Below are 24926 nucleotides of genomic sequence, written 5' to 3' on the forward strand. Positions count from 1 at the left end.
CTAGTTAGCTACTTAATTGAAAAAGTGTATTTAAATATCATTTAAACATATATATGTTCATATATTTTTTCAGTATTTTAATATGAAACATATATACACATCTATATAAATATAAAACACATATATAAACACACATAACTTATATACACATTTATACTAATATAAGACACACACATACACATTCAATGGCCAAGGCCATTTGTGTTCTACATTGTCATTCTTGTGTAAACCATCACCATAACATACCATTTATGATTTCTAGTGTCAATTTCTTTAAAATGGAATAAGAAATTAAATTCATTGTGGAAGCAATCTAAATGCAAACTCCTTCTAGGTTTTTATAATTTTTCCCACATTTGTGAGCTCTCACATCTTGTGAGCTCTGTAACTGACTTGAAAGATTTTTGTGTGTGTGTGCTTTTCCTTTCATCTCAATTTCCAAAGCACTCAACTTTGTTTTCATAGCAGAGAAGTGACACTCTCTTTTTCCCATTCTTATTTGATTGGTTTACATCATATTTAATTTAATTACATTGTCACAATAACCATATAACCTTGCATTAAGGCACTGTTCAGATCCCTGTAACTTCTCATTTAAATCCAAGATAATGGCCTCCTTCCATACATCAAGATGTAATAAAGTCACAGGAAGGTAAAGCTTTGTTTTTTTAATCTATAAACCTCTTTCAGGGTCCCTCACCTTCCTTGCCCTCTTTGCATCGCTTTTGCCCCAACAGCTATAATCCACAGTGAAACTGTGGCAACCCTCTCAGCCCTTTCCTATGTGCTTTCTTTTCTCTGAAATGGTTTAAAGATCTTTACAATCATTGTTTCCTAAGTGGCCAATAAACATGTGAAATGGTACCCAGCTTTTTAAATATTCTGGAGAATGCAGACTAAAGCCACGATAAGATATCACTACGTGGCAATCAGAAGGAAATAAGTGATCACTAAGCACTTCCATACTCTGCTGATGGATTTGTGAACTGGCTCACCCAATTTGGAAAATGGTGTGGTATCATCTAATAAAATTGAAGATAGGCAAATAGTAGCACTTCCTCTCCTATGTCTGTATCTGGAGATGTGTGCTTATGTGCACTATGACACTTGTACAAGATTGGTTTTGGCAGTAGGATTTGTAATTGTCCCAAACTGGAAACAAGCCAAATGCTTTTCAATAGCAGAATGGATAAATAGTAGTGCGTCCACACAACAGAATATTAAGTAGGAATAAAACCGTATAAACTAGAGTTACACGCAATAAAATGGATGGATCCTAGAAACACTATCAAATAAAAAAGAAAGTCACAAAACAATACACACAATATGATTCTTTCATGCAAAGTTCAAAACCAGGCAAAACCAAACTATATTTTTTAAAGTTTTTTTAATGTTTATTTGTGTGTGTGTGCGTGTGTGTGTGTGTGTGTGTGAGAGAGAGAGAGAGAGAGAGAGGGAAAGATAATGAGTGGGAGAGGGGCAGAGAGAGGGAGACACAACATCTGAAGCAGGCTCCAGCCTCTGAGTTGTCAGCACAGAGCCTGATGTGGGGCTCGAACCCACAAACTGCGAGACCATGACCTGAGCTGAAGTCGGACACTTAACCGACTAAGCCACCCAAGCACCCATATTTTTAAGGATGCATACAGGTAATACAGCAAAAATAACAAGAAAATGATTTGCATAGAGTCCAGGAGAGTGGTTGCATCTGGAGACAGGGTGATGCATGGGCCAGGGAGGGGGTACTTGTGGTGAGGGCTTCTAGGGTGCCAGTCATGCTCTATTTCTTGACTTAAGTGGAACTTAGTTCACAACTGTATTACATGAATGTGTTATATTCTGTTGTATTCACAGCAAAACGTTTTAAAACACAGAGTGTTTTCTATGTTTGGGGATCAGTTTCAAATATATAGTTAATCCTTACAGGCATGAAGATTCTGATCACTAATTTTCTTAGACTGTTTGGTTAATGATTAGAGTGAAGTAGAGCTAAGAAGAAACAGGAACAGTAACATTCAACAGCAGGGAGAAGAGTAGAGAAGTGGACCACACATTCATTAGTATACATTTGAGGGAAGGCAGTCGTCTTAAGTTATCTAATAAAGAGGGGTGCCACTTAATTTCACATTAAGCCAAATTATTTAAGTTATCTATAAGTGTACTTCCCAGTATTTGCCTCTCCACATCCATGAACCCCATATAGTAATTCAACTTTTGATTTGGAATAAAAAAAACATTAATAAAAGCTTTATTGAAATCCAATTATCAAGATGTCTTTTCTCCCCCACTTTAGCCAGTAAGTGACTCAGTTGCAAGATGTTGCTTAAAATACCATAAAATTATTTCTATTAACAAAATCAAGTTTGCTGAGATTTCTCCATTTATTTTAGCATTATTTGTAAAAATTACCGTTGTTATTAGCCACCGAGGACCATCAAGGCAGTATATATTTTTATAGCACTTCTTCTTAAAAAGCCCTTCTTGGGGCGCCTGGGTGGCGCAGTCGGTTGAGCGTCCGACTTCAGCCAGGTCACGATCTTGCGGTCCGTGAGTTCGAGCCCCACGTCAGGCTCTGGGCTGATGGCTCGAAGCCTGGAGCCTGTTTCCGATTCTGTGTCTCCCTCTCTCTCTGCCCCTCCCCCGTTCATGCTCTGTCTCTCTCTGTCCCAAAAATAAATAAACGTTGAAAAAAAAAAATTTAAAAAAGCCCTTCTTTAGGCACTACTTTTTCATCTTTCGTTGTTAATCACTAAAAACTTCAAAGAACAGAAGATTGAACAGACTGCCGTCAGTAGGCATCATTTATGACTGGATGTTACATATGAGCACATGTGCGTGTACACGCATGCACACACACACACACACACACACAGGGCCACAGACACACCACTGGGAGATTTAAGGCTGGAGAAAGAATCTGAGCGAGTGCCTGTCAGCCTGTCTCGCTAGGCATTCCCAGGTCACTCAATGTTAATGCCTCTCATGTCCAGATCTCTCAAGTGATGCCAAATGGGGAAAAGTACAAGAAACATCTATCACGTGGTGCATACAAGAGCCAAAACAAACACTTGCCCTTTGGGTGTTTCTCTTTTCTTGGACTGATGGCATCCATACATAGTTTTATTATCCAAGAAGAATCATAAAAAGGGGGATGCTATTTGGAGTTGTTACAGAGATGATTTTACTGTGCTCAAGTTTATTTTCTGGAGATGGTTGCATTTCAGGGACTGAGGGAGCTATATTGCTGCATTTATAACTACAAAATATATCAAGAAACTAGAAATAATTTTTAGAAGCATGATGCCCCAAACAGAAAGCAACCTAAAATCCACCACTGGTAATATGGGTAAATCAACTGTTGGTTTATTCATATAATGAAGCAGATAGACTTGACCCTAAAACTTCTCGTTTCAGCGATAGGTTATCACATTATCAGACAAGTCTCTGTATCACTAAAAGGTTTGATACCAGATTTATCTGTGTAATTAAAAATGAAGTGATAACGAAAGGGTCCCCCACTGTTTTACAAAACAGTGTGGTGGTCCTTTGATTCCTGTGGTAATGACATGACAGGCCGCAAGAAATCCCATAGCTGCCTCACCACCACTTGGACAGCTGTTCTGCTCACAATTCCAACGACAGTCGGCTAGAAACCAGGAAGTTGGGCAACACTATGCTCCCAGCGCAGGAGAAGAGAAGGGTGAGTTACTGTGTTCCCCACCTCTGCCACCATTTAGACACGGGATTGTGTAAACTCTGCTTTACACGGAGCTAACCTCCACTACCAAACCAGGAGGGAACCTCACAATTCTTGATAATCAATCATTTTAAACAAGGTATATGACCCTTTTCCTTTAAAATTTAATAAGATATTTGATACAAAATATTTTTTTACATACATTATGAAGCAGATTAATAAAACAAAGAGTCTGAAGCCACTTTCAACTTATAAAATAGAATCTACAGATTCTTTTGAAGTCCCTTTGTGAGGTCCTATAATCCCAACCCACTGTCTGCTCCCCACAGAGGTAACCACCACTCTGAAATTTGGCAGTTGTTACCTTTATCTTTCCTCCTTTTTATAAATACATGTGTGTCCCTAAATAACAGCTTACTTAATTTTGCTTGTTTTCACTTAATTCTAGGATAGAACACACTTTAGGTTTTCTTCCTACCTTTCAGGTTATTCCACCTCAATTTCCTTGCTCTTCCAGTCTTCCAAATCTAGGCATGCCCAGACACAGTCCTTAGACCTCTTTCCAGCTAAATTAATGGGTGATGACCAAGTATGATGGTTACAGACAGGTGCATACATGGTTTTAAATGCCACCGATAAGTCCCTCTTCTGAGCTGACCTTCCGTATCTGACTGCATACTCAACATACTCACTGAATGTCTAATAAGCATCTCAAAATCAACTCATCCAAAACTGAGACTTCGATCTTCTCCAAAAATTTTTTTTCTTCTCCAAAAAGTGGAAACTCCACTATCTTTTTTTTTTAATTTTTAAATTTTACTTAAATCCAAGTTAGTTAACATATAGTGTAATAATGGTTTCAGGAGTAGAATTTAGTGATTCATCACTTACATATAACACCTAGGGCACATCCCAAAAGGTGATCTCCTTAATGCCCATCCCCCATTTAGTCCATCCCCCCACCAAACAACTCTCAGAGTGTTCTCTGTATTTAAAAGTCTCTTCTGGTTTGCCTGTATCCTATTTTATTTTTTCTTCTGTGGGATTAGAGAGATTGTTTGGAAAAGTCTCATACTATATCCATGTGTCTTAATCTCTCAGTCTTCCACATGGAAATTATCCATACAAAAGAAAAAAAAGGCTTTTCTTTAACTTCTGTTTCACTTTACTCAGATCTACCTTTCAGTTTGCAAATTCCCCCTTTGGCTGAATACCACTACTATTCAAGCCTTCCATCTTAATTTCTTTTCTGTTTTTAATTTTTAATGTTTATTTCTGAGACAGAGAGAGACAGAGCATGAGTGGGGGAGGGGCAGAGAGAGAGGGAGACACAGACTCAGAAGCAGGCTCCAGGCTCTGAGCTGTCAGCACAGAGCCCGATGCAGGGCTCGAACACACAAACCGTGAGATCATGACCTGAGCCGAAGTAGGACCCTCAACCGACTGAGCCACTCAGGTGCCCCCTTAATTTCAATTACTACATTTGATTTCTAAAAATTCTATTTAGCTCTTTTAAGAATGTATCTGTTCATTTTTTTGATAGTTTTTTTCTTATATGTGTTTTAAATAACTTTTTTGTATCTTTAAGTGTATCAAAACTTTTTGTATTATGGACTTGAAAATTTAATATTGACCCCTTTGCAGATGTGTGTTTTTTTTTTTTCTGTTGACTAGCAACTAGTGTTGGCTTATTTTCTGTTCTCTGTGATTTAAATTTTTTTTTAATGTTTATTTTTGAGAGACAGAGAGACAGAGAGAGAGAGAGAGAGAGAGAGTGTGTGTGTGTGTGTGTGAGCGGGGGAGGGGCAGAGAGAGAGAGAGAAAGACACAGAATCTGAAGCAGGCTCCAGGCTCTGAGCTGTCAGCACAGAGCCTGATGCGGGGCTCGAACTCACAAGCTGTGAGATCATGACCTGAGCTGAAGTTGGATGCTTAATCCACTGAGCCACCCAGGCGCCCCCCGCTTTTTAAAAAAAAAATTCTTTAAAATTTCTCTGTGTTTTTAGATTGTGAGTTTAAATTAGTTGCCACTCTATTGGGGGGGGGCGGTTTTAGGACTGGATTAAGGGTACCTTTCTCAAAGGATGATTTTTGTTTGCTTTTGTCAGGCAATGAGCATTCCTGTAATGAATCCTTTTAAAATGCAAATAAGCAACACAAACTATGCAAGTACTGTAGATTCAGGTACTAAACCACGTGAATGGTAGCCAGTGGCTATTAATTTTCAAGAAAACCTTAAAAAAAAACAAAACAAAATAACTCGAGACTAGCCAAGGCTGAAAACGACTATTTGCATCTTCAATTTTTGTTTTGTTTTATTTTAGTTCACTATTTGTAAAAGGATGTTGCCTTTCAGGGATCCTGGTTTTATGTGAGGTGAACTCTTGATTTGTGTCCCAATCATCCACAGCCCCAAAGTTTTATACACATTCTCTAGGCTGCAATGATCAGTATAGTCTCCCAGATTTTGCAAGTTTCCAAGCCTCTCTAGAGATAAAAGTTTTAGCAAGCATCACAATCACCCAGAGGATTTTCTAGAACACAGGTTGCATGGTCTTTGCCACAGTCACTCAACTCTGCTGTTGTAGCACAAGAGCAGCTACAGATAAGACATAATCAAATGTGTGTAGTTGTGTTCCAATAAAACTTTATTTACAAAAATATACATCAGGCCAGGTTTGGCCTGGGGCCATAGTTTGCTGACCCCTGTTCTTGATGGATGTCCCTACTCTGTTCCTGGTCACAAGGGGTTCCTTTTGCTTTCTTGCAGGCACAGCTAGTCATTTAAAAAGGTTTAAAAAGGGGTGTCTGGGTGGCTTAGTTCGTTTAAGCGTCCCACTCATGATCTCAGGGTTTGTGAGTTCTAGCCCGGTGTTGGGCTATGGGTCGGGCTATGCACTAACAGTGTGGAGCCTGCTTGGGATTCTCTCTCCCTCTTTCTCTGCCCATCTCTCTCTGTCTGTCCCTCTCCCCACCTCCTCCCTTCCACACTTGTGTGCACATGTGTTTTCTCTCTCTCTCAAAATAAATGAATAAACTTAAATTTTTTTCTAAAGGTAAAAGGGTTTAAAATTATTTTACTGAAAAATTTCAGAGGTTACATAGCAGAAAATCTTTCAGGATCTTCATTCTAACATATTGCCAGAAATAGAAGTCCTGCATTTAAATTTCTACTTGTTGAAAGAATTTAGGGCAAGACTTTTCTAGTGGAAACGATCTTCCCTCCCTACAAATCCAATCTCTTTAGTAGTCCGTGAAAAGTTTATGATTAGGCTTGGTTTTTCTGTAGAGGCTTTTTCTATTCTCTGCCCCTACAGAACATACTTTTCTATTTCCCTTGGCCGTCTACCTACCTACCCAGCTACCTACCTTAACTTGGTTACACCCTGAACTTGCCTTGCTGTCTCATTCCTGCATGACTTTGCACATACTTTTCCATCTTCCAGGTTTGCTCTCCCTTCCTTCCCCACACTAAGTTTGTAAATTCCTGTTATTCCTTCAGCCCTCATTAGAAGTACCTCTTCTGTGAAGCTCTTCCTCTCCAAAGCTGCTACTCTGTCTCATGTGTGCCCTCTAATTATGCCTATTATTACACCTATTGTACTCCACTGCCATTGCTAGTTTTCAAGAATGTCTCCTTGCTAGGCTATGAGAAACAAGGATGGGAATAAGTCTTATTTATCTTTAAATGACCAGTGCTGGGTACATGTTTTTTACTCAATAAATTTAACTGTTTACTTTTGAAAAATGGAATAAATGGCAAAGCAAATGAATGACTGTTTAGGGAATGGGATTTTAAACAAACCACTTGTTTAAACCCTTAAGGTTTTAATCTATCTCAGTAATCACTGGCCAAATTAGAACCTCCTAAACCCAGTCTTGTTCATTATCCTGGTTAGTCAAACCAACATAAAGTCAGGAGTGAAACACACAAGGACGTGGACCGCTGCATGCATCACACCCAACCAGCAACAGGGAGGCCATTTATTATCTCTAAAATAAAACAAAAGACAAAGTATTTTGTTTCTCTTTTATTGCAACCCATTGCAAGGTCAAAAGATTCACGGAAATATAGAAACTACAAACTGGGTGAATTTCCTTTATCCACTCAAAAAGACATTAAAGACAAAGGACCAGAATTTTTCACTACAGCAATATATTTCATAGTCTTTATTCTGAAAATACTGTTGACATTTTGGAGAGGATACAAAGCCCTGCATTAAACGTGTTCACATATATTTATGACATTCTAAGCAAAACAAGAAACTATATTGCCCAGAAATCATTTTAAGCCTCATTTCAAAGCATCTAATGAGAACACATTCAACAACCATCACAGGATCACTCAAGGTGATGCTTTTTTTTTTTTTTCTGGTTGTTTTTTTGAGATTAATGCTTTGAGGCTGGATATGATGTTTCTACAGATTTCTACAAATATACCAAAGCAGTGTTCCAGGTTATGTTGCATCAGGCTTTCTGGATTAGTCAACATCTTAAAGAATAAGTGCAAGTTCCCCACCCCACCCCACCCCCAAGCTAAAGCATGTTATAGTGCTGTATTTGAGATTCAAACAACGCAACATTATAAAAAAAATCAATTTTACACTTCTGAAACCATTTGACAAGCAAACTGTAACACTCTAAAGATGACAACTTTGAACTGAAATGGCACCATCCATATCATCAATGGCTCTCCCTTCTTTTTTTTTTTTTTAACTATTTAAAATATAGTGTGACGTATATAAAAATTAAACTTTTGCTTATTCACTCAAGCTACTATTTCTATACATACTGTCTTATAAATTAGTTTTGGATTAAAAACCAGTTAAAATATTGTGAATTAAAATATTTTTCAGTGGTGGGGAAATGAATATGAAAACGATACTATTTGATGTGCAAGATGAACTCTTTTATTAATAATAAACAGTTTTTAATCTTACACAAATTGTATTCCTTTCAAATTAAATTAGTAATCTATCTAGTGATGGAAAAAATACCCTTGGTGCTTACTAAGTAGATTTTCTTAACTGATTGGGATTAAAAGCAAAACAATGCCACATCAGAAACATGTTGACGTAATCAAAGGAAACAATGTTTACAAAAAAGGAGTCTTTATAAATAAGTGAATAGTATTTGAATGTAAAGCTATATTTTGTTTCTTACAGCTAGTATCATTTTAGCCATATTGGGGCTTACAGAAAGTGAAACTCAAACCTTAGTATATCTGTTAAAGACCAAAAAAAAACCAGTTATGTCCACATTGGGGGAGAATAAATAGCAAACTCACAAGTCAGGGTTTTGTATCTAGCTCTACTGTGAAAGATGATCACTCTTTAGCTTAAAAAGGCTCCCTGTGGTCTTGATTATAAATCTAGACACAGGCAAGTTTACTTGAGCCTGAGTCCCTACTATGAATTAATTGTAAAGATGTGTGAAATCAAAACACATATTCATTTACTTATCGATATTGTCTTAACTGAAAGCTGGCAATCTTTAAACAAAGAAATGCTTATTTCTGACAAGTGTAAACAAAATCTTAATGAAAAGACTTTCTAATTTTTCCTCTTAACTCATACATTAACCAGCAATAGATCTTTGCAGTAGCACAAGAACTATTCAAAAATAACATGCATATATCCATAAAACCTGTTCTAAAGCTCAAAGCAAAGCAAAGAAAAAAAAGAAAAAAAGAAAGTAATAGGAAGATTGTCTACTTATATCTCACTCATTAATTTTCTATTCATGTGACTACCTCCAAATTTCAGAAATACACGTTCATAATTACCAAAATTAACAAAAAAATAATTAAATGATCGGTAGGGTTGTTTTTAAATAACTGCGCACTATTAATTACATTGGTGCCTTTAATGTGGAGAATGCTAAGGTTAGCTCCAAATATCATTAACATATATCTGGACCAGTTACTATCCGTGAAATAAAAGCTAACACAACGTTAACACAAAACTTCACTGAAATATTCAGGACTCAACAGAACACATTTGCAAAATAATGAATAACTTGTGAGCTGGCCAGGGGAGTTCAGATCGTTGCCTCCATATAAAAACTTCACAGAAGGCTTAATTCTCTCTAGTCCCTACATCATCTCCAGATAGCAAGTTGACCATCTGTGGATACAGTGAGTTAGGCAGAGCCACAGTGGATGACATGTTTCCTCAGTGACCTGGAGGAAGGCCCCTGTGTCAGAAATGGTCTAGAAAGAAACTGTCCTGGAGTTGTGTACGCACGCACGTGTGCATGTTTATGAAGGAGTGTAAGAACGTATATGTGTGTACGTGCTTGAAATTTTGCAGGGTACTGGTTTCCTGGTTTCCAATTAGTGCAACATCACTTCTGGTCTGGTGATCATCAGAAGTGCACGATTCTATCCCATCAAAAGGCAAGACAGTTGCATTTATTTTGGGGCGTCTTCAAGAGGCAGTAGTTAGAAGCTCAAAGTAATAGACCGATGTTTTTTTGGTTCTACAGGAAGAAAAAATTTTTAGAGAAACAAGTCTTTGAACTTAAAAACTAAAAGGTGTGTGTGGCTTTTGAAATCTTTAATTTTTAAGGAAAAAAAAAAGAACCCCAGCTCACCTGGGAACAAATAGCAATTGCGCTTATGCTATGCAGTATGCAAACAAGACACAAATATACACACTCGGGTACACCCGTACACGTGGAACAGTTAAAACCCTTCCAAGGGATCGCCTGCCCCAAATCTCCTGCTCCTCTCCGCCCTGCTGACTGATCCGAGTGGACCTACGTGGGAGCAGGAGTGTTAGGAGGAGGCAGCAGACATGTTGGGGGTCCAGCCCATCTGATAGGCTCTCTCCAAGGTCCTCTTGCAGTCCTGCAGCACGGTGCTGAAGGTGATGTGGGGGTACTGCTGCACCAGCTGCTCCACTGTCACCTCATTGACCTGCAACCAAAGAAGAGCCATCGTCAAGCACAGGACGGGACGGCTGAGACCGCCCACTGCCCGTGTCCTCTGACTGACGTGCTAATGGTGGTAACAGGAACTCTCACCTCATTCCCCCTCAGCAATGTGAGCCAGTGTTCTGTGAGAAGGTATGTGTCCCTTTTTGCCTGACCTTCCCGATTTCCTGAGTACTACATTCACCCTCAGGGATTGTTTAAAGAAGACATAGGATATCAAGAAATCAAATGTGTTTTCTAGAAGCATAAATGATAGCGACTTGTTGAGATCTTAACAATGCCCACTGAAAAGCTAGTGCCTGGGAGGAGAGGCAGCAGGGAGATAGCATTCTAATGTGCATTTAGCTACATCATCAACCTGACAGCTTTTTTAGGACAAAACTGTAGAGTGGTAGAGAGGATCCACAGGAATCTAGATGGAAGTGTTGGGGGAAATGTTTATTTTTCTTCCCTTTAAATGTTAAAGCATTGCAAACTTCAAGTCCCTTTGTGAAAAGGGCTGAAATGTGAGGAATCAATAATTAAAACATACATGGCTGGCAGGTCAGGGATGGCCCCAATAGACCTTAACCATCAAAGATACCACCTTGATTCTTGATTAGACAAGGCAATCAGACAGGCCTAATTAAAACTAACACCTTTACAATTGCTGTGCTGTGAAGGGATTAATTTGTCAATTATTTTTAAGCTGATTGCAGTTCATATCACAGAAGTAGACAGCTTCCTTCATCCTTTAGATAAATAAATGATTAACCTAAGAACCACAACTTTTAGGTAGCTTTACTTAAAATCTTTATTGAACACTTGGGCATTTTCAAATGCATCAATATTTCATTTATACTGAGTAAGCTGGTCTGAAAGAAGGTGCTTATGATACATAATTTTGTGCTCCCTCTCCATGTCTGTCCATTCTTGAAAAAGATCAGGACCACCAAGAAATGCCTAAAACAACATCAAACCCTTGCTTTTTGCTTTGAAAGCCTGCTTAGAAGTATGACGACCATGACATTCAGTCGTCTACACTTTTCTGAGATAACATGATGTTTTCTGGGTGATTTGGAAAACTGTTATATATAATCTTTTTTTTTTTAAATTGAGAATTGATATTTCAACATTGCACTGATGATACTTAATCTGTCAGAACACCTCTCTATTCAAGACTTGCTTGTATTAAATCAACTTTCACTCCAAATTCAACCAAACCATGTAGTTAATTCTTTTTGTGATAGTTATGATGTATAACATTGTTTTCAAAAACAAGAAGAAAATTATTTAAAAAAGAAAAACTGACATACAAATTAGAGTTGAGAATATGAATTGATGGCCTTAAGAGGATTCTTATGCAACATTTTTAATTTTTTAATTTAAATTTATGATCTAAGTTTTGCTTGGGTTGAGGCAGCCTAAGACAGTACACTTAAGAAGGCCATGCGCCATCTGGCTCTATGTATCTCGGTAGCATATTTTTGATACTCCAGTCACCTGACTTAATCCCAGATGATCAAACTGTCCAAGTTCTTTCTGGCCTCAGGGTCTTTGCACATGTTATTCTCTTTACCTGGAATACTCTTTAACCCACTTCCCCCTAAAAGCCCTCTCTTCATGCCTACTTCCTACTTACTCTTGAGTTCTTAGCTTCAGTGTCATTTCCCCAATGTCATTTCACTGCCCTATCCCTGCTCCCCCCCACCCCAAATTAGGTAAGGCTTTTAGGTTATTTACTCTTCTAACATTGCCCACTTTGTCTTCATAACACTTATAAAGTTAGTTTATAATTACTTAATTTAATATCTGTTTCTCCTGCCCCAATGTACAATCCACAAGAGCCATGATCATTTTTGTACCCACAAGTCAGGCCTAGTTATTAGTGACAGAATGATAAAAAAAAATACCCAAAGGCAAGTAAGAAATGGAAACTCAAGAGCAAGGCAAAACCAGACATTAAATACTAATCACACAAAGACCAATTCCCTGAGGAACTCTTATTTGGCTCAGGAATTCCCTCCTTCAAGAAGCCTTCCCGAAGCAAGCCTATCTCCCAGAAAGGTAGGGTTAGGTACCCCCTTCTCTGTGCACCTGTGGTGGGCACCCTGCATGGTTCTTTCTTTTATTTAAGCACTCTCACTGTGTAATCATCTCTTTACTTGCCTATGGCTTCCACCTGCATAAGAAGAGCCTCTGGGGACCAGAGACTGTCTCTTACCTTTAAGGCTGTCAAGCTGTGTGCAACGTAGAGAAGAAAAATGGCAACTGTGGTTCATACCATGCACTTGAGAGTCAACCAGAAACAGGTTTGAACCCTCGTTTCACTTTACTTCTTTAAGATTTAGTTTCCTCAACTATACACACAGGATAAAACTACTTAAAAGTAACAGGATTGTTGTAAGGCTTAAGTGTAATGATATGCTTAACACTGTGACTGACTTAAAAAGGTCCCCAAATGGTAGCTCTTATTATTAGAGCAGGCACTTGGTAAATGGTTATTAGGTGCATGAGTTAATTAACGATACGCTAGGGTGACCGATTCTCTGTCGTGATGCTCCATATTGTTCAATTTCTGAGATATTTCAGAAGTGAACCTTGGTATCATTAGTTGTAGTGTTCAAAATAAAATAATCATAGGGTGAGAAGTAAGCTTTAAAACATACATCATATACAGGAAGAGTCTATTCTACCTTATTGGTCTCTGGAGGTGATTCTAGAACTTTCCTTAATGGAACAGTGCAGGTTTTAAATATCTACTTTCAGAAAATCCTCCCTTTTCTTTACCTGATGTTCCCCACTTTGCTGTTAGGTTACCTTCCTCCCTTCTGTCATAAACAAACCCATAAGGATGCAGGTCTCATTAAGAAAGAACTGAAGTCATTTGGTCAGACAGGATGCATGGCAAGGGGAGAAAGTCCTGACCACTCAGTATTCAAGGAACAATGACCAGGAAAACAGATAACAGAAAACTGAGAAGAGAAAACATTTAAACCCACTGTAAAGTTGGGCACTGTCTTCTGTGCTGCCTCTTTTCTGATCTACATGTGGGCTTGCACAAAGTCCGATACCTAGGGATTGACAGGCAATCTGTTTTGGAGGTCCAATTTTTAAACACAGAAAAAAAAATATCTCTATGTGGTAACTGTTTTGTGGGAAGAGAGATACAATTTACCTTAAGCAAACCTGATATATAAACATAAATTTATGAAGTATATAAATTAGGGGATAATTATTCACTTTGGTAAAGGCATCCACGGTCAGGTTAACTGATTTTCTCTGCCAATATTGTATATATACTTTGATTTACCAAAATTCAATTTACCTATTTCAGTTGCTTAAAGTAAGGTATACCCATAGCTGAGAATACAGAGTATCTTAGGTCTCTGGCTTTCAAAGGTTATGGGCAAGAATAGACAGTAACTTGGTTTTGTATAGTTGAATTAAACCAGCAATCCTCTGTGGATATAATATGTCTTCTAAGTAATCTTTTTGCTAACTGTGCTCTGTAAATTCTAGAAAACAAAGCAAAGGGGAAAATGCAAATATTCCATTTTAGAGCTTTGTTGGGTAGAAGCTATTCAGGGGAAATACATGTGTTCCCACTAGGGAAGTTTCTATCTTTTACTTATAGTGTCTCCTGGCGATACAGTGTGACAAATTTTATACTAAAGTTATTTTCATTTACTCCTCAGAAGTACAAATTATGCTCACCTCTTTGTATAGAATCCATAAGCACTTTGGTGCCTTAGAGAAAAAGTTCAGCGTTAGACACCAGGAGGGTCCAAAGCATTTTAAATTGTTACGCCTACATACACATTTCTGCAGACATTTTGTCATGCACAACTCCACTTGCTAGAATGAAAGGAACAATTCTCTGTTCCAACTCATAAAATGTGTGTAATATAAAAAGGGAACATAGATTAATTTTTTTACATTTCTCCATGATCCCTGGTTTTCTGTATTCAATTTCTTTTCCTCTTGCTGAAAACCATCAACGGCAACTCCTATATTACACTTGAGATTTGAAAAATGCAGCCTATCTTCCTAAAGAAATATGCAGTGGTGTCATTTGAAGAAATTACTGTGATTAAAGGGAAAAAAAAGTGTGTACCACAGGTTATTTTTTAAATATAAGAAAGATTGGATTTTATAGTTCTCTCCAAAGACTGCATAACCATAATTTACATTTTCAAAATTATTATAACTCTTTTCAAGGTAGTAGCAATTTGTCTGGTATTTTAATCTATTTTGAGTTAACATCTATTAGCACTTTTTGAAAATGTGAGGTAAATTGCTATGCTAATTAAGGTAAATCATACCATAGTTTCATTCTCTTCCTGTTACTACTATGGAAGGATGAGAAGAGACTCTTCGAGCTTCGGAGATTCAGTTCAAACAATTTCTCTAGACCATCACACTCATTCCTTCACCTTATCAATACTTTCCCCAGAAAGTTCCAGCTAAGTGCAAGCCCAAATCTGAAGTATCTCCCCAATGATACCTACCATTCAAAAAATGCTATTTCTGATAAAATTTTCAGAAAAAAACATTTATGTGAAGTGATTATTATTTCCTCTTTGTCTCATGTTTTAAAATAGGACACGTTTCTTGTGAGGGGGGAAATATTTGACACCTGAGTGTATGAAACTCACATTCATGAATATAATAAACCACTTAAAATCACTTTTTAAAAAAATCATTTTTTTAAATGGAGAAAGTTTCCACGCAAAGGTGACCACTACTGAAAATATCAATAACATTAAAATGTATTATGCTATTGCTAGACTGTGTTTCTTGACAGCAAAGAGTATTTGAGTCATCTCTTTGTTTTCAGTCCTTTGCACACTGGCTGGCATATTCTCGCCCCCATTCGATTATGAGCTCACGAGATAGGAGTTTTTGTTGGTTTTGTTCACTGCCACATCTCTGGCACCTATAGAATGCCTAGCACCTAGTAACTACTCAATAAATATTTGCTGGCTAAATTAATGTAGTAGTTGTTCAATGAACAGGTACAGAGTAAACACAAAAGCACGAATTAGTTCTGCATCAGAAACAGTGGACATAGCCTCACCTTGCTCCCAGACTGTTCCCACTACAGGGGTAGCAGTCTCTAAAGTCTGGGCATTATGGCAGCTCCAAACTCCTTTCATCCTTTGAAGTTCATACCTAAGGCGATTCTCTGTGTTACTCTCCTTTCCAACCGACATCACCGGGCGCCTCTTTCCAGATGCACCTTCCCTCGGGTTTCCAATAATTTGGCACAGGACACCAAAGTAGCTCATGCTGGTGGTTCGGTAATTTCTGCTGGGTCATTCTGCTGTCAGACAGTACTAAGGAAAAGCCCAGGCCATACTGGAGTTAAATGAGGGCAGCCTTCCTTACTGGAGATCACTGACACACTAGACTGGATGGATAACACTGAGAAACACATTACTGGTCACTAGATATGAGCTTGTTTCCAAAACGTTGCAAAAACCCACTTCTGCTTCCAGCGTCAGTGCCCTGCTCAGGGCGGCAGGCCCAGGTGGGCCCCACAGAAGATTCTGAAATTTTGTGACATTTAACGTGCCTTCTCATGTCACAGTTATCTGGAGGCAGAAGGGGAACTGTGGGCAGATCCCCTGACTCAAAATGATGCTACCTCAAAATAATGCTACCCAATTTCTTGGGCTTCAGAAATTCTACCTGCCTTTACTGCTCCCTGGGGAGCAAATGGAAATCCGAGGAACTTTTTGTTGCTATCGTTGGTGTTGTCATCACAGTGACGTGTGGCATTTGTTGTCCCAGATAGCATGAAAATAATACTGCAACTCACAGTATAGTCCTGGGCAAGGAAGAATTCTTCAAACCAAACTGTCCTACGCCCCCCACTGAGAAACACTGTGCTCATCAGAATAAGGCACTTGTGTGGTAGGGGATAAATCAAACACATTTCTTCTCTTCAGCATGGTTTACTTTGGCAAAAAGTTGAACATAATTTGTTAATTCTTCACCATAATGACCAATAAAGGCAAAACGAAAGTATGCCTCCACTCTAGCAAGGAGGGAATGGGAAAAGTATTCAATGAACATCTACTATTTTCTAGGCATATACGCATTAATACTCCTTATTTCACATGAACTGTGGCTCAGAGAGGATTAGTATTTCACACAGGGTCATGTACCTTGTAAATAGAAGCTAGGATTTGAATCCAGGACCCCTAAGCAAAGATGTTCTCTGCACTGTGCCATGTTGACTTGGCACACAGGTAACAGCGAGACACACGAAGTGCCATACTGTGGCCTAGCTGATCACCTGGCCAGTAAACTGTTCACTGACATTCCTTTTCCATCTATGGTACAAAAAATGATTTCAATTTACATATAAGCACATTTCAAAGTCCTTTACAATGTCTTCAAAATGGCTGCTCTGTGGGAATGTAAATTATAATAGATCTCACTTTGCTTGTGGAATATTCCATGGTGCAGCTGTGGTTGCATGAGACTTTGAAACATGATAGAAACATGATGAAGCTGCAGGACTAACAAGGGACCTTCTGGCAGGGCAACTGCCCATGACATAAACAGGCATTGCTTTTTCTCCAGTCTCCCGCCCATCAACACGTTTTTCTGTGTCCCAGACAGAGGTAGAATGGCCAACTTGACAGACAAGGTTCTTGACCCCTTGGAGCAAGGAAAATGGACAATTATACCAGCAACAGCAAAGCTTGAGGATTGATTTCTAGGGGAAGTGCAGATTGCTGTGGACAGAGGCACCTGACCTTTTCCAGGAGAGCTGGAAAAGGCTTTCCAAAAGAAGGAATATTTAATTGAACTTCTGGACAGGGAAGCATCAGCCTGTGTACACATTTGTTAAATACACACATATTATTCAGGGAAGAAAGGAAACCCATTCATGAGCCAGAATAAACCACTAATCTGTCCCTTACTTTGTAAGCTTTGTAAGGTAATGTTCCTCCAGCTCGCCTAGCAAACTCAAGTGTATAACTTCAGTAGTTCTTGCTTCACATAGCTCCATTCTGAGGAAAGGGGAGTGAAGAAAATGGATCCCCCTATCTTCAGCTGGGAAAAGTAAGGAACCCACAGTACATCTGTGAAGGGGCTGCAAATAGCACATTCAACTACTCTCTCCTAATTCGGGGCTCTTGCCCTCACACTGGTCTGTCATTCTTCACAGACTCCCTGGGCAATGTCACTCACTGCTAACAGCCCCAGAGGCTGACTCCTGGCGGCCCAGAGGCAGAGTGTTGTCTGTCGGGCAATACGCCTCCGGAATCTGCTTCTCTCTGAGTTTCCTGGCTCTCTGGGAAACTGTACTGGCTATCAGTGGAACCCGGCATTCACAAGGTGTAGCAAAAGTCATCTCAGACAATGCATATTCAAAAGAGGCCCAATTGCTCTTTAAGCAAGTGCCCACTGGCCCCGAGATGGGCACATATTAAAATGGATAAAATAAGGGTAATGTGAATTCTAGTAATATGTCAACTTTGCATGTAAATGAGATGAGTCATCTAAGTGCAGTTTAAAATATTTTAAATAGGACACTAAGAAAAGAATAAAACAGCAGATGATACATTGGTTTTCCCAGGACCCTGCACAGCCAACAACATGCAGCAGGCTCTCTTTGGGGATTCTATTTTCTTCCCTTCGCAGAGGGATTTCTCATGTCCCTGCTTGGGTGACATACCATGTCTTACCTATGTTTCCCTACGTTAGAACAGGGAGGTCCAGGACACCAAAAATTTGGAGGGACTTTTACACTCTCTTATTTCATTCTCTTCACACTCTTTCTCTTCAGCAGCAAGGCTAAGCTTTCCAGAAGTCTGGAGGAGGATACAGCAGTAGCTCAGTATGCATGAACAGGCTGCAGGCAGAGCCCACAATGAAGATTAAGGGTCTTTCCCAGACTGGTGAGAGCTGTGAAAATGATTCTAGGTGTGAGCCAAAGCACCTGCTCTTTGTCTCTACTCAACAGTCAACTTCGCATTCCTTTCCTTCCCTCTGTCTCTCTTAGTCAAGCCAAGGCCCTTCACCACAAACCCCACAGCAACTCAGACATAACAAATGTTTGATACACATTTATTGACGTGGGATGAGTTAAACTGTGTCTGCAAACAAGAACACAAATAAGAATACAGTGGATCTCAGCATAATTGCTCACTAGAATCACCTGAGGATCTTTTAAAAACCCCAGTGCCCAGGTCATATCCCAGACTAACTGTACCTGCATCTTGGGGAAGTGGGACCCAGGCACCAGTGTTTTTTAAAGTACCCACCCCCCCAACCCTCCAGGAGATTCCAATGTGCAGCTTGGGCTGAGACCCACTAGGTTAAAGCTTTCAGCTGTGAAGTTCCCAGAGGGCACAGGTGATTTCTGCTCCTGGGAATCTGAAGGCAAAGTCTGAACTAAGATTATCTGAAGACAACAAGTAAGCACTTGCCTCCCACGCTGCCCTATTAAACTGAGTCAGGGGTTATGGAGAAAAGAAATGGTTGCTCCTACAGCTTATTGGCCTATCTTTTTACAAATACTCACCCCTACCCGAAACAAAAGGTATATTCTTTGAATGTGGTAAAAACAGACTGGCTTCCTGTCTGTCACCATTGGTCTTGGATCTCTAGCTGGGCACAGCCCAAGGAGGCCACCTCCTGAGTTTTCCAATAGCTAATGGAAGGGAAGATTCCCCTAAACCCAGCTATACATGGATGGATGTAGTGCTTCCTCAAGGGACCACCCATAAGGTGAAGGACAGGGCACGCACGACTAAGTATTTAATATAATTTTAAGAAGAAAAATTGATCATTTTATTGGAGACTAAAAGCTACCTGTTACATATGGGAGTCAGGTGTCTACAGGCCACCCACAATGCACTATGCTTCATGCATGAACCTCCCTGAGGCCTTCAAGGATGGATTTTTTTTTTAATAGAAAGAGGTAAGAAATATTACTCTTGGGTGGCAAAACACTCATCTAAAAGTCCCAAAGCATGGAAAGAGACAGATACTGAGAATGCAATGAACCTGACAGAGGCAGGCTCATAAATTCAGTCAACTTTGTCAAATGCAGTCATTCCATCTCAGAATCTGCAATGATTGGAAGTGCTATGCTCTGTCAATATCACAACAGGCCTGGCTTCATGCTGTCTCTTTTTCATGAGATGTGGGTAGCCTGTTAACACTAGCATTGCTTTCTATTCACTTGAATTAGCACAGTGAGGAAGCAGCAAAGAACCTGGGAGGATGAAGATCACAGAAACGCCTGCAGTGTTAAGTGAGAATCGGGGCTCGCCAACCTGAAGCCTCTAATTAGAGATTAGTGTGACAGGAGTCCAACAACCAGACTGTCAGAGAGAAATTAGTGACATTTTCATTCTGTTTCTCCAAGCAATCCTCCACCAAGAAGGATGTTTCAAGTCAAGTGTAAGCTCTATGCAGAGCCTTGCATAGGCCACTCTGAGGCCACTGACCGCTGGCCATGGAATTGACCTAGCACACAAAAGCATACATTTTTTAGTATAGATTTGCATGTGCGGTACAGATGAGAACCAAAGCGGACCTGTGTGGGACATCAGGATGGAGATAGCTACTTGGTGAGTCATCTGCAATTCTCTAAATGGTTCAGCAAAAGATCGACTATTTGAGAAAAACTGGGCCCTAATAAGATAATTAATGTAGTCACTAACTGAGCGGTAAGTACAACGTATTTATAGAACACATCTGGGTGTTTCTAAATTAAACTCACAAAGTTAAGCTAAAAAACACAATCGAGAAAGAAAACTCTCAGAACTAAAAATGTCTTCTTGTACGCTTAATGGCTTTCTTGATTTCAGTTTTTATTTTCTTACAGAAAGCCTGGGGCGGTGGTAATCACCAGTGGACACCTGACCAAAAAAAAAAAAATCTTTCTAAAATGGCATTTGCCATCAGGTAGAATTTATGGATTTGACCTGTTTCCTAAAACAAATTTATTACCAACAAAAATTTATTCTGCATAAAAGTGATCTGTAAATCTGTAGATTAAAAAGCCTGAAAACAAGTGATATTTCTGGTTTTCAGAAGAGAGACTCTACATAAATCAGCGAATTCCAGGGTTAGCCTCAGAAGGATGCTGAGTCCAAATCACACAGCAGATGCCTGAACTCAGTCTGTGACTGTCCTGAACCCCAGGGGCTTTCGGCTACACTCAGAATTCCCCAGCTACAGGAAGCTGGTGTTAAATCCAAGGTGTTACCTTTCTAATTTCCCTCTGTCCAGATACTTCTTATAATCTATAAAATTATCAGGAGGAAGTGGGATCTAATGTTTTTCAAACTTGCTTTTAGCTGTACAATACTTCTGCAAACCAGAATAATAAATACACAAACCAAATAAGTAAACTAAATAAACAAAGCAATAAAAGTGGGGTTGCTCTGGCTGAAGTCAGTTAGATGGTAAGGACCAGGCACCCTGCCCTCTTAGCTGCTCTGTTATTCCCGGAGACTCTGAGGAACCTCCTCGGAACCTTGGAGCTACACAGAATGCAGATAAGAAACACAATCCATTCATCCATCATCCAATACATATTTTTTAGGTAACTGTTATGTATCAGCCCCTATGGCTGGGTCTGGCAATATAACAGAAGGAGAAATCCATGGATCTTACAACCTAGTGAGGAGGAGAGTGATGGGGATGAAGAAGGTAGGAATTCACCACCACATGGTTCTTGCTTGCAAACGGTCCTTGCTTGCTTCATGTAAGGAAGTTTACATGCATTAACTCATTTAATTCTCTCCATAGTCTATGGGATGGGTGTTATTTTTATTCCCTCTTTACAGATGAGAGAGGCAGTACGGGAGGTGGAGATAGAAAAGCCAGGATTGTGGTGACATTGAAGGCAAGAGAAAAGCGTTCTCATGAAAGAGGGCATGGTTACCATATGCGTGCAGTTGCTAAGGGATGAGACCAATTGTGGACAGAGAAGTGGCTGCTGCATGTGGTGACAAGGAAGTCACTGGTGATGTTGAACAGACTGGCGCGATGAGGATGGAAGTAAGACTGTAAGGAGTGGTGAAAAAGGAAGGATGACTGTTCATAGTCCATCCTTTGCAGAAAGGAGTTTAATAGGAGAGTGGCAGAAAATAGAACTGTAGAGGAATGCAGCTGAAAGAAGTTGTGGGGTCAAAGCAAGGTTCTTCATGCAGAAGAAATATACTTTGGGGTACCACTTTCAAAAATTAATTTGCAGTCTTACTGCATTGTAATTGCCCATTTGCTGGCCTGTCTCCCCTAGGAGACTCCCCTACCTATGGGGTAGGAACTGCCTTGTTCGCTGTTTTTTCTGACCCGTCTCCTATCACCGTGACTGGAACCCAACAAGCACACTCAACAAATATTTCTTGAATAAATGGATAAAATAGATAAAAATTGGGAGAGGGGAAGGAGTTTGGGTTTTTTTCTTGAAAAACCACTTGCCAAATAAAACTTTCACCGCAAACCTGCTGCTGGATGGCCAGGTTTCATGTGCGGGCTGAGCCTGTTCCTTCCCAAGGAGTCCCTCAGTCTCCTGAGCCACTGTGGGCTGTCTTTGTTTCTATTCTGTGAAGTCAGGTGCTTAGGAGTTCTGGGATCTAATCTGAACCCTGTTAAGAAACTGCTGTTACCTTTTCTGTTTCTAAATTAGAAAAATAATATGATCCTGCAATCTAATTCTTTCATATAATTACTTAAGCCAAATCAAAGTTCCAAGGAGATTATTTACTACAAAGCAATGACGCTCCCTGGTGCCTTCAGGCAAACTCCAACATAACATTCTATTCCTCCAGCATTTGGGGAACAGTAGGCCCTCTGCTTCCTCCTTTCTAAAAAAAAAAAAAATTCATACATCATTCCCATAATAGAAGTGAGCAAAATATAAGCAGCTCCTTACAGCACTCTCCCTTAAAGCGTTCTAGGTTGATGTCGATTTTCCTGAAGAAGCAAACCAAACAAGTCCCAGCCTGCACACTGAGTGGCCTTCTAACTTGGCAAGTCTTTACTCTGTTTACCCCAAAGGACTGAGACCTATTGGTCTCTGAGTTTCTTCTTCCTTTATAATAAGTGGAATTGTTACTTAATGAATTTTAGCTATGATAAAAATAGATTCTATTTGTTTCTGAGAATTGCTAAGTCTCGGGGCCTGGTGTTTCTCTGTAAGATCTTTGCATGTGAATTTCTATTCATGGCTACAATATCATGAGCCAGGTAGTTCATGTCATGGCTGAATATCACAGACCAGATTCTAGAACAGATATGTATATATGAATAAATATAATAGCACTAGTAGTGGACATTTACTGAGAGCTTGCAGCGTGCATGACTTTGGGCTAAATGCTTTATTGCAATACCTCATTTAGTCTCATGACAACCCTATGGAGTAAATACACCCCAATTTTTCAGATGGTGAAACTGAGGCTTTTAGAGATTAAGCTGTCCAAAGTCCACAGGCAGTCAAGTGAAGTAGGTAGAATTTAAAAACCCAGCAGTTTGACACCAGTGCTTACCAGTTTAACCTTTGCCATAAAAGCTCCATGCTGTGTTTCTTGGTTTAATGCTTAAACACAGGGAAGGCTTTTCAGGTGCCCAGGATTGGCAGAAGAGGAGACGGGAGCGCTTCGCCACAGTGCGGTTGTGAGGTAACCTCTGAATTTCAGCTGATGTGTTTTTCTGTTTCAATTACCAGGAATAATCAGGAGAGGGTTGTAAAAATGTGTTTTAAAGTGTTCCTATGCGAAAATCACCTGGAGAAACTGTTTTATCAGCAAAAGGAACAAGATGCTGATACTTCAAGCGAAGGACTTCAGTTCAGATTTTAGAGTCCCAGCCATGCTGTCACCATTTTTCATCTTCCCTCTCCCTCTGAGCACATGACTACGGGCTGTCAGGGCAATGGTTATGTCGCCTAGGCCTTGGGCTGCACAGTCTAACACAGGCAAGACCACTCCCACCTTATCAGCACAGGACGGTTTGTTTCGTTTTGTTTTTTCACTTTATTTTCTTTGATAAGGCATAAATTTTCAATTCTCAGTTTTGGCTATGGGCAATCTGGAAACAGCTGTGCATGAATGGCAGGGAAGAGGGGAGTCCCTGCAGGTACACACTTTGTTTCATGGCTGAATTGCTACCCAAACAGTCCTGGACACAGCGCCCCACAAATTATTTTTCCTTTAAACTGATTTTTCCAGTTAGTTCTGTGTATTAGTTACAGAGTCCTATATTATTTTCCCCATAGGGCTTTCCTGCTCCTGATTCCTAAACAAGCTGATAAAAACTCCATTTTCTCCACAGAAATATTTAGGTTGTTGAGGCTTTCTCTTACCATAATTACTTCCTGAAAAATGCAGTGGTCAATTTTTCCTGAATATTTTTACATTAAATTGGGCACACAAAACTTGGCCCTTGATATTTGAAGGCTGTAAAGTAGATTTCTGGCTTTAAAGAGATGACTGGTTTCTATTACTTGCTTTCTGGGTTGGCTTCTTATTGATTTGATTAAATCTCCCTACCATTTAAATGAGGAACTCTGTGTGAAAACAAGAATTTCTTATGACCTGAAGAAATCATTTCTTATTGAAAGAAATCATCTATTTCACTCCTCGACTAAGTACTTCAGGAATTGGAGCAGGTGAGGAGAAAGGTCTTGGCAATGGTAGTCTGATGAGAAATGAATTAATTCGATTATTTCCATGGTGTGGATCAATAATAGTCAGCCTCGCAGAGGCCCCTGGCCTGAAGGCAGCTGGATAATCAATAGGATCACACAGAGGCTTCTCCTCCCCCAGCAGCCTCTCTGATCTTTTCTGGGCGGACTCTTCACGCCTGTGTAATTCTAATTTATGTCAACTAGAAATCAAAGAAATTCCAAGAGGCTTTGGTCATAGGACATTGGGGTGGACCTTTCAAAATCTATTTGTGTCTATTCCTTCAGTAATGTGGCCCCCACAACCCTCCTGGCGCCTCTAGAGGCCAAGGAGAAGGAGCCTCCTCCCAACAGAAGGGCAGCTACCTGGTCCCGGCCTAGGCAGAGGGGCGGCGTTAGGTAAATCGAGGTACACTTTCTCCTTCCTATCTACAACTCTCCAGGGACATAAGAACAAATAGGCTTTTTAAGCCAAATGCTTTGCCAAGAGTGGCTCCCTCAATAACGCTCTTTAATGATACCCCAGACGCTGGCATTTTCAAATCAAATGAACAGTGTGTAAAATTAGTTCTGCATGAAGTTTAAAAAAAAAGAAAGAAAGAAAGAAAGAAAGAAAGTGAAAGGGAGCTTTTAAAAGCTCCAGCATTTCTT

The 24926-nt window shown here is 39.7% G+C and overlaps 1 protein-coding gene across 3 annotated transcripts in view; it reads right to left on the bottom strand.

The window, feature by feature from the left end:
• Nucleotides 1–7713: 7713 nt before the first annotated feature.
• The window catches only part of FBXL17 (F-box and leucine rich repeat protein 17), a 497923-nt gene continuing 480710 nt past the window's right edge, over nucleotides 7714–24926 (bottom strand). For all 3 annotated transcript variants that reach the window (XM_045034518.1, XM_023258890.2, XM_003981190.5), the window contains one exon: nucleotides 7714–10616. In XM_045034518.1, the coding sequence (XP_044890453.1) occupies nucleotides 10476–10616 (141 nt within the window). In that variant the 3' untranslated portion in view covers nucleotides 7714–10475. The remainder of the gene's footprint in view (nucleotides 10617–24926) is intronic.

The sequence above is a fragment of the Felis catus genome, chromosome A1 (assembly GCF_018350175.1).
Source record: "Felis catus isolate Fca126 chromosome A1, F.catus_Fca126_mat1.0, whole genome shotgun sequence".
In the NCBI taxonomy this organism is placed as follows: domain Eukaryota; kingdom Metazoa; phylum Chordata; class Mammalia; order Carnivora; family Felidae; genus Felis; species Felis catus.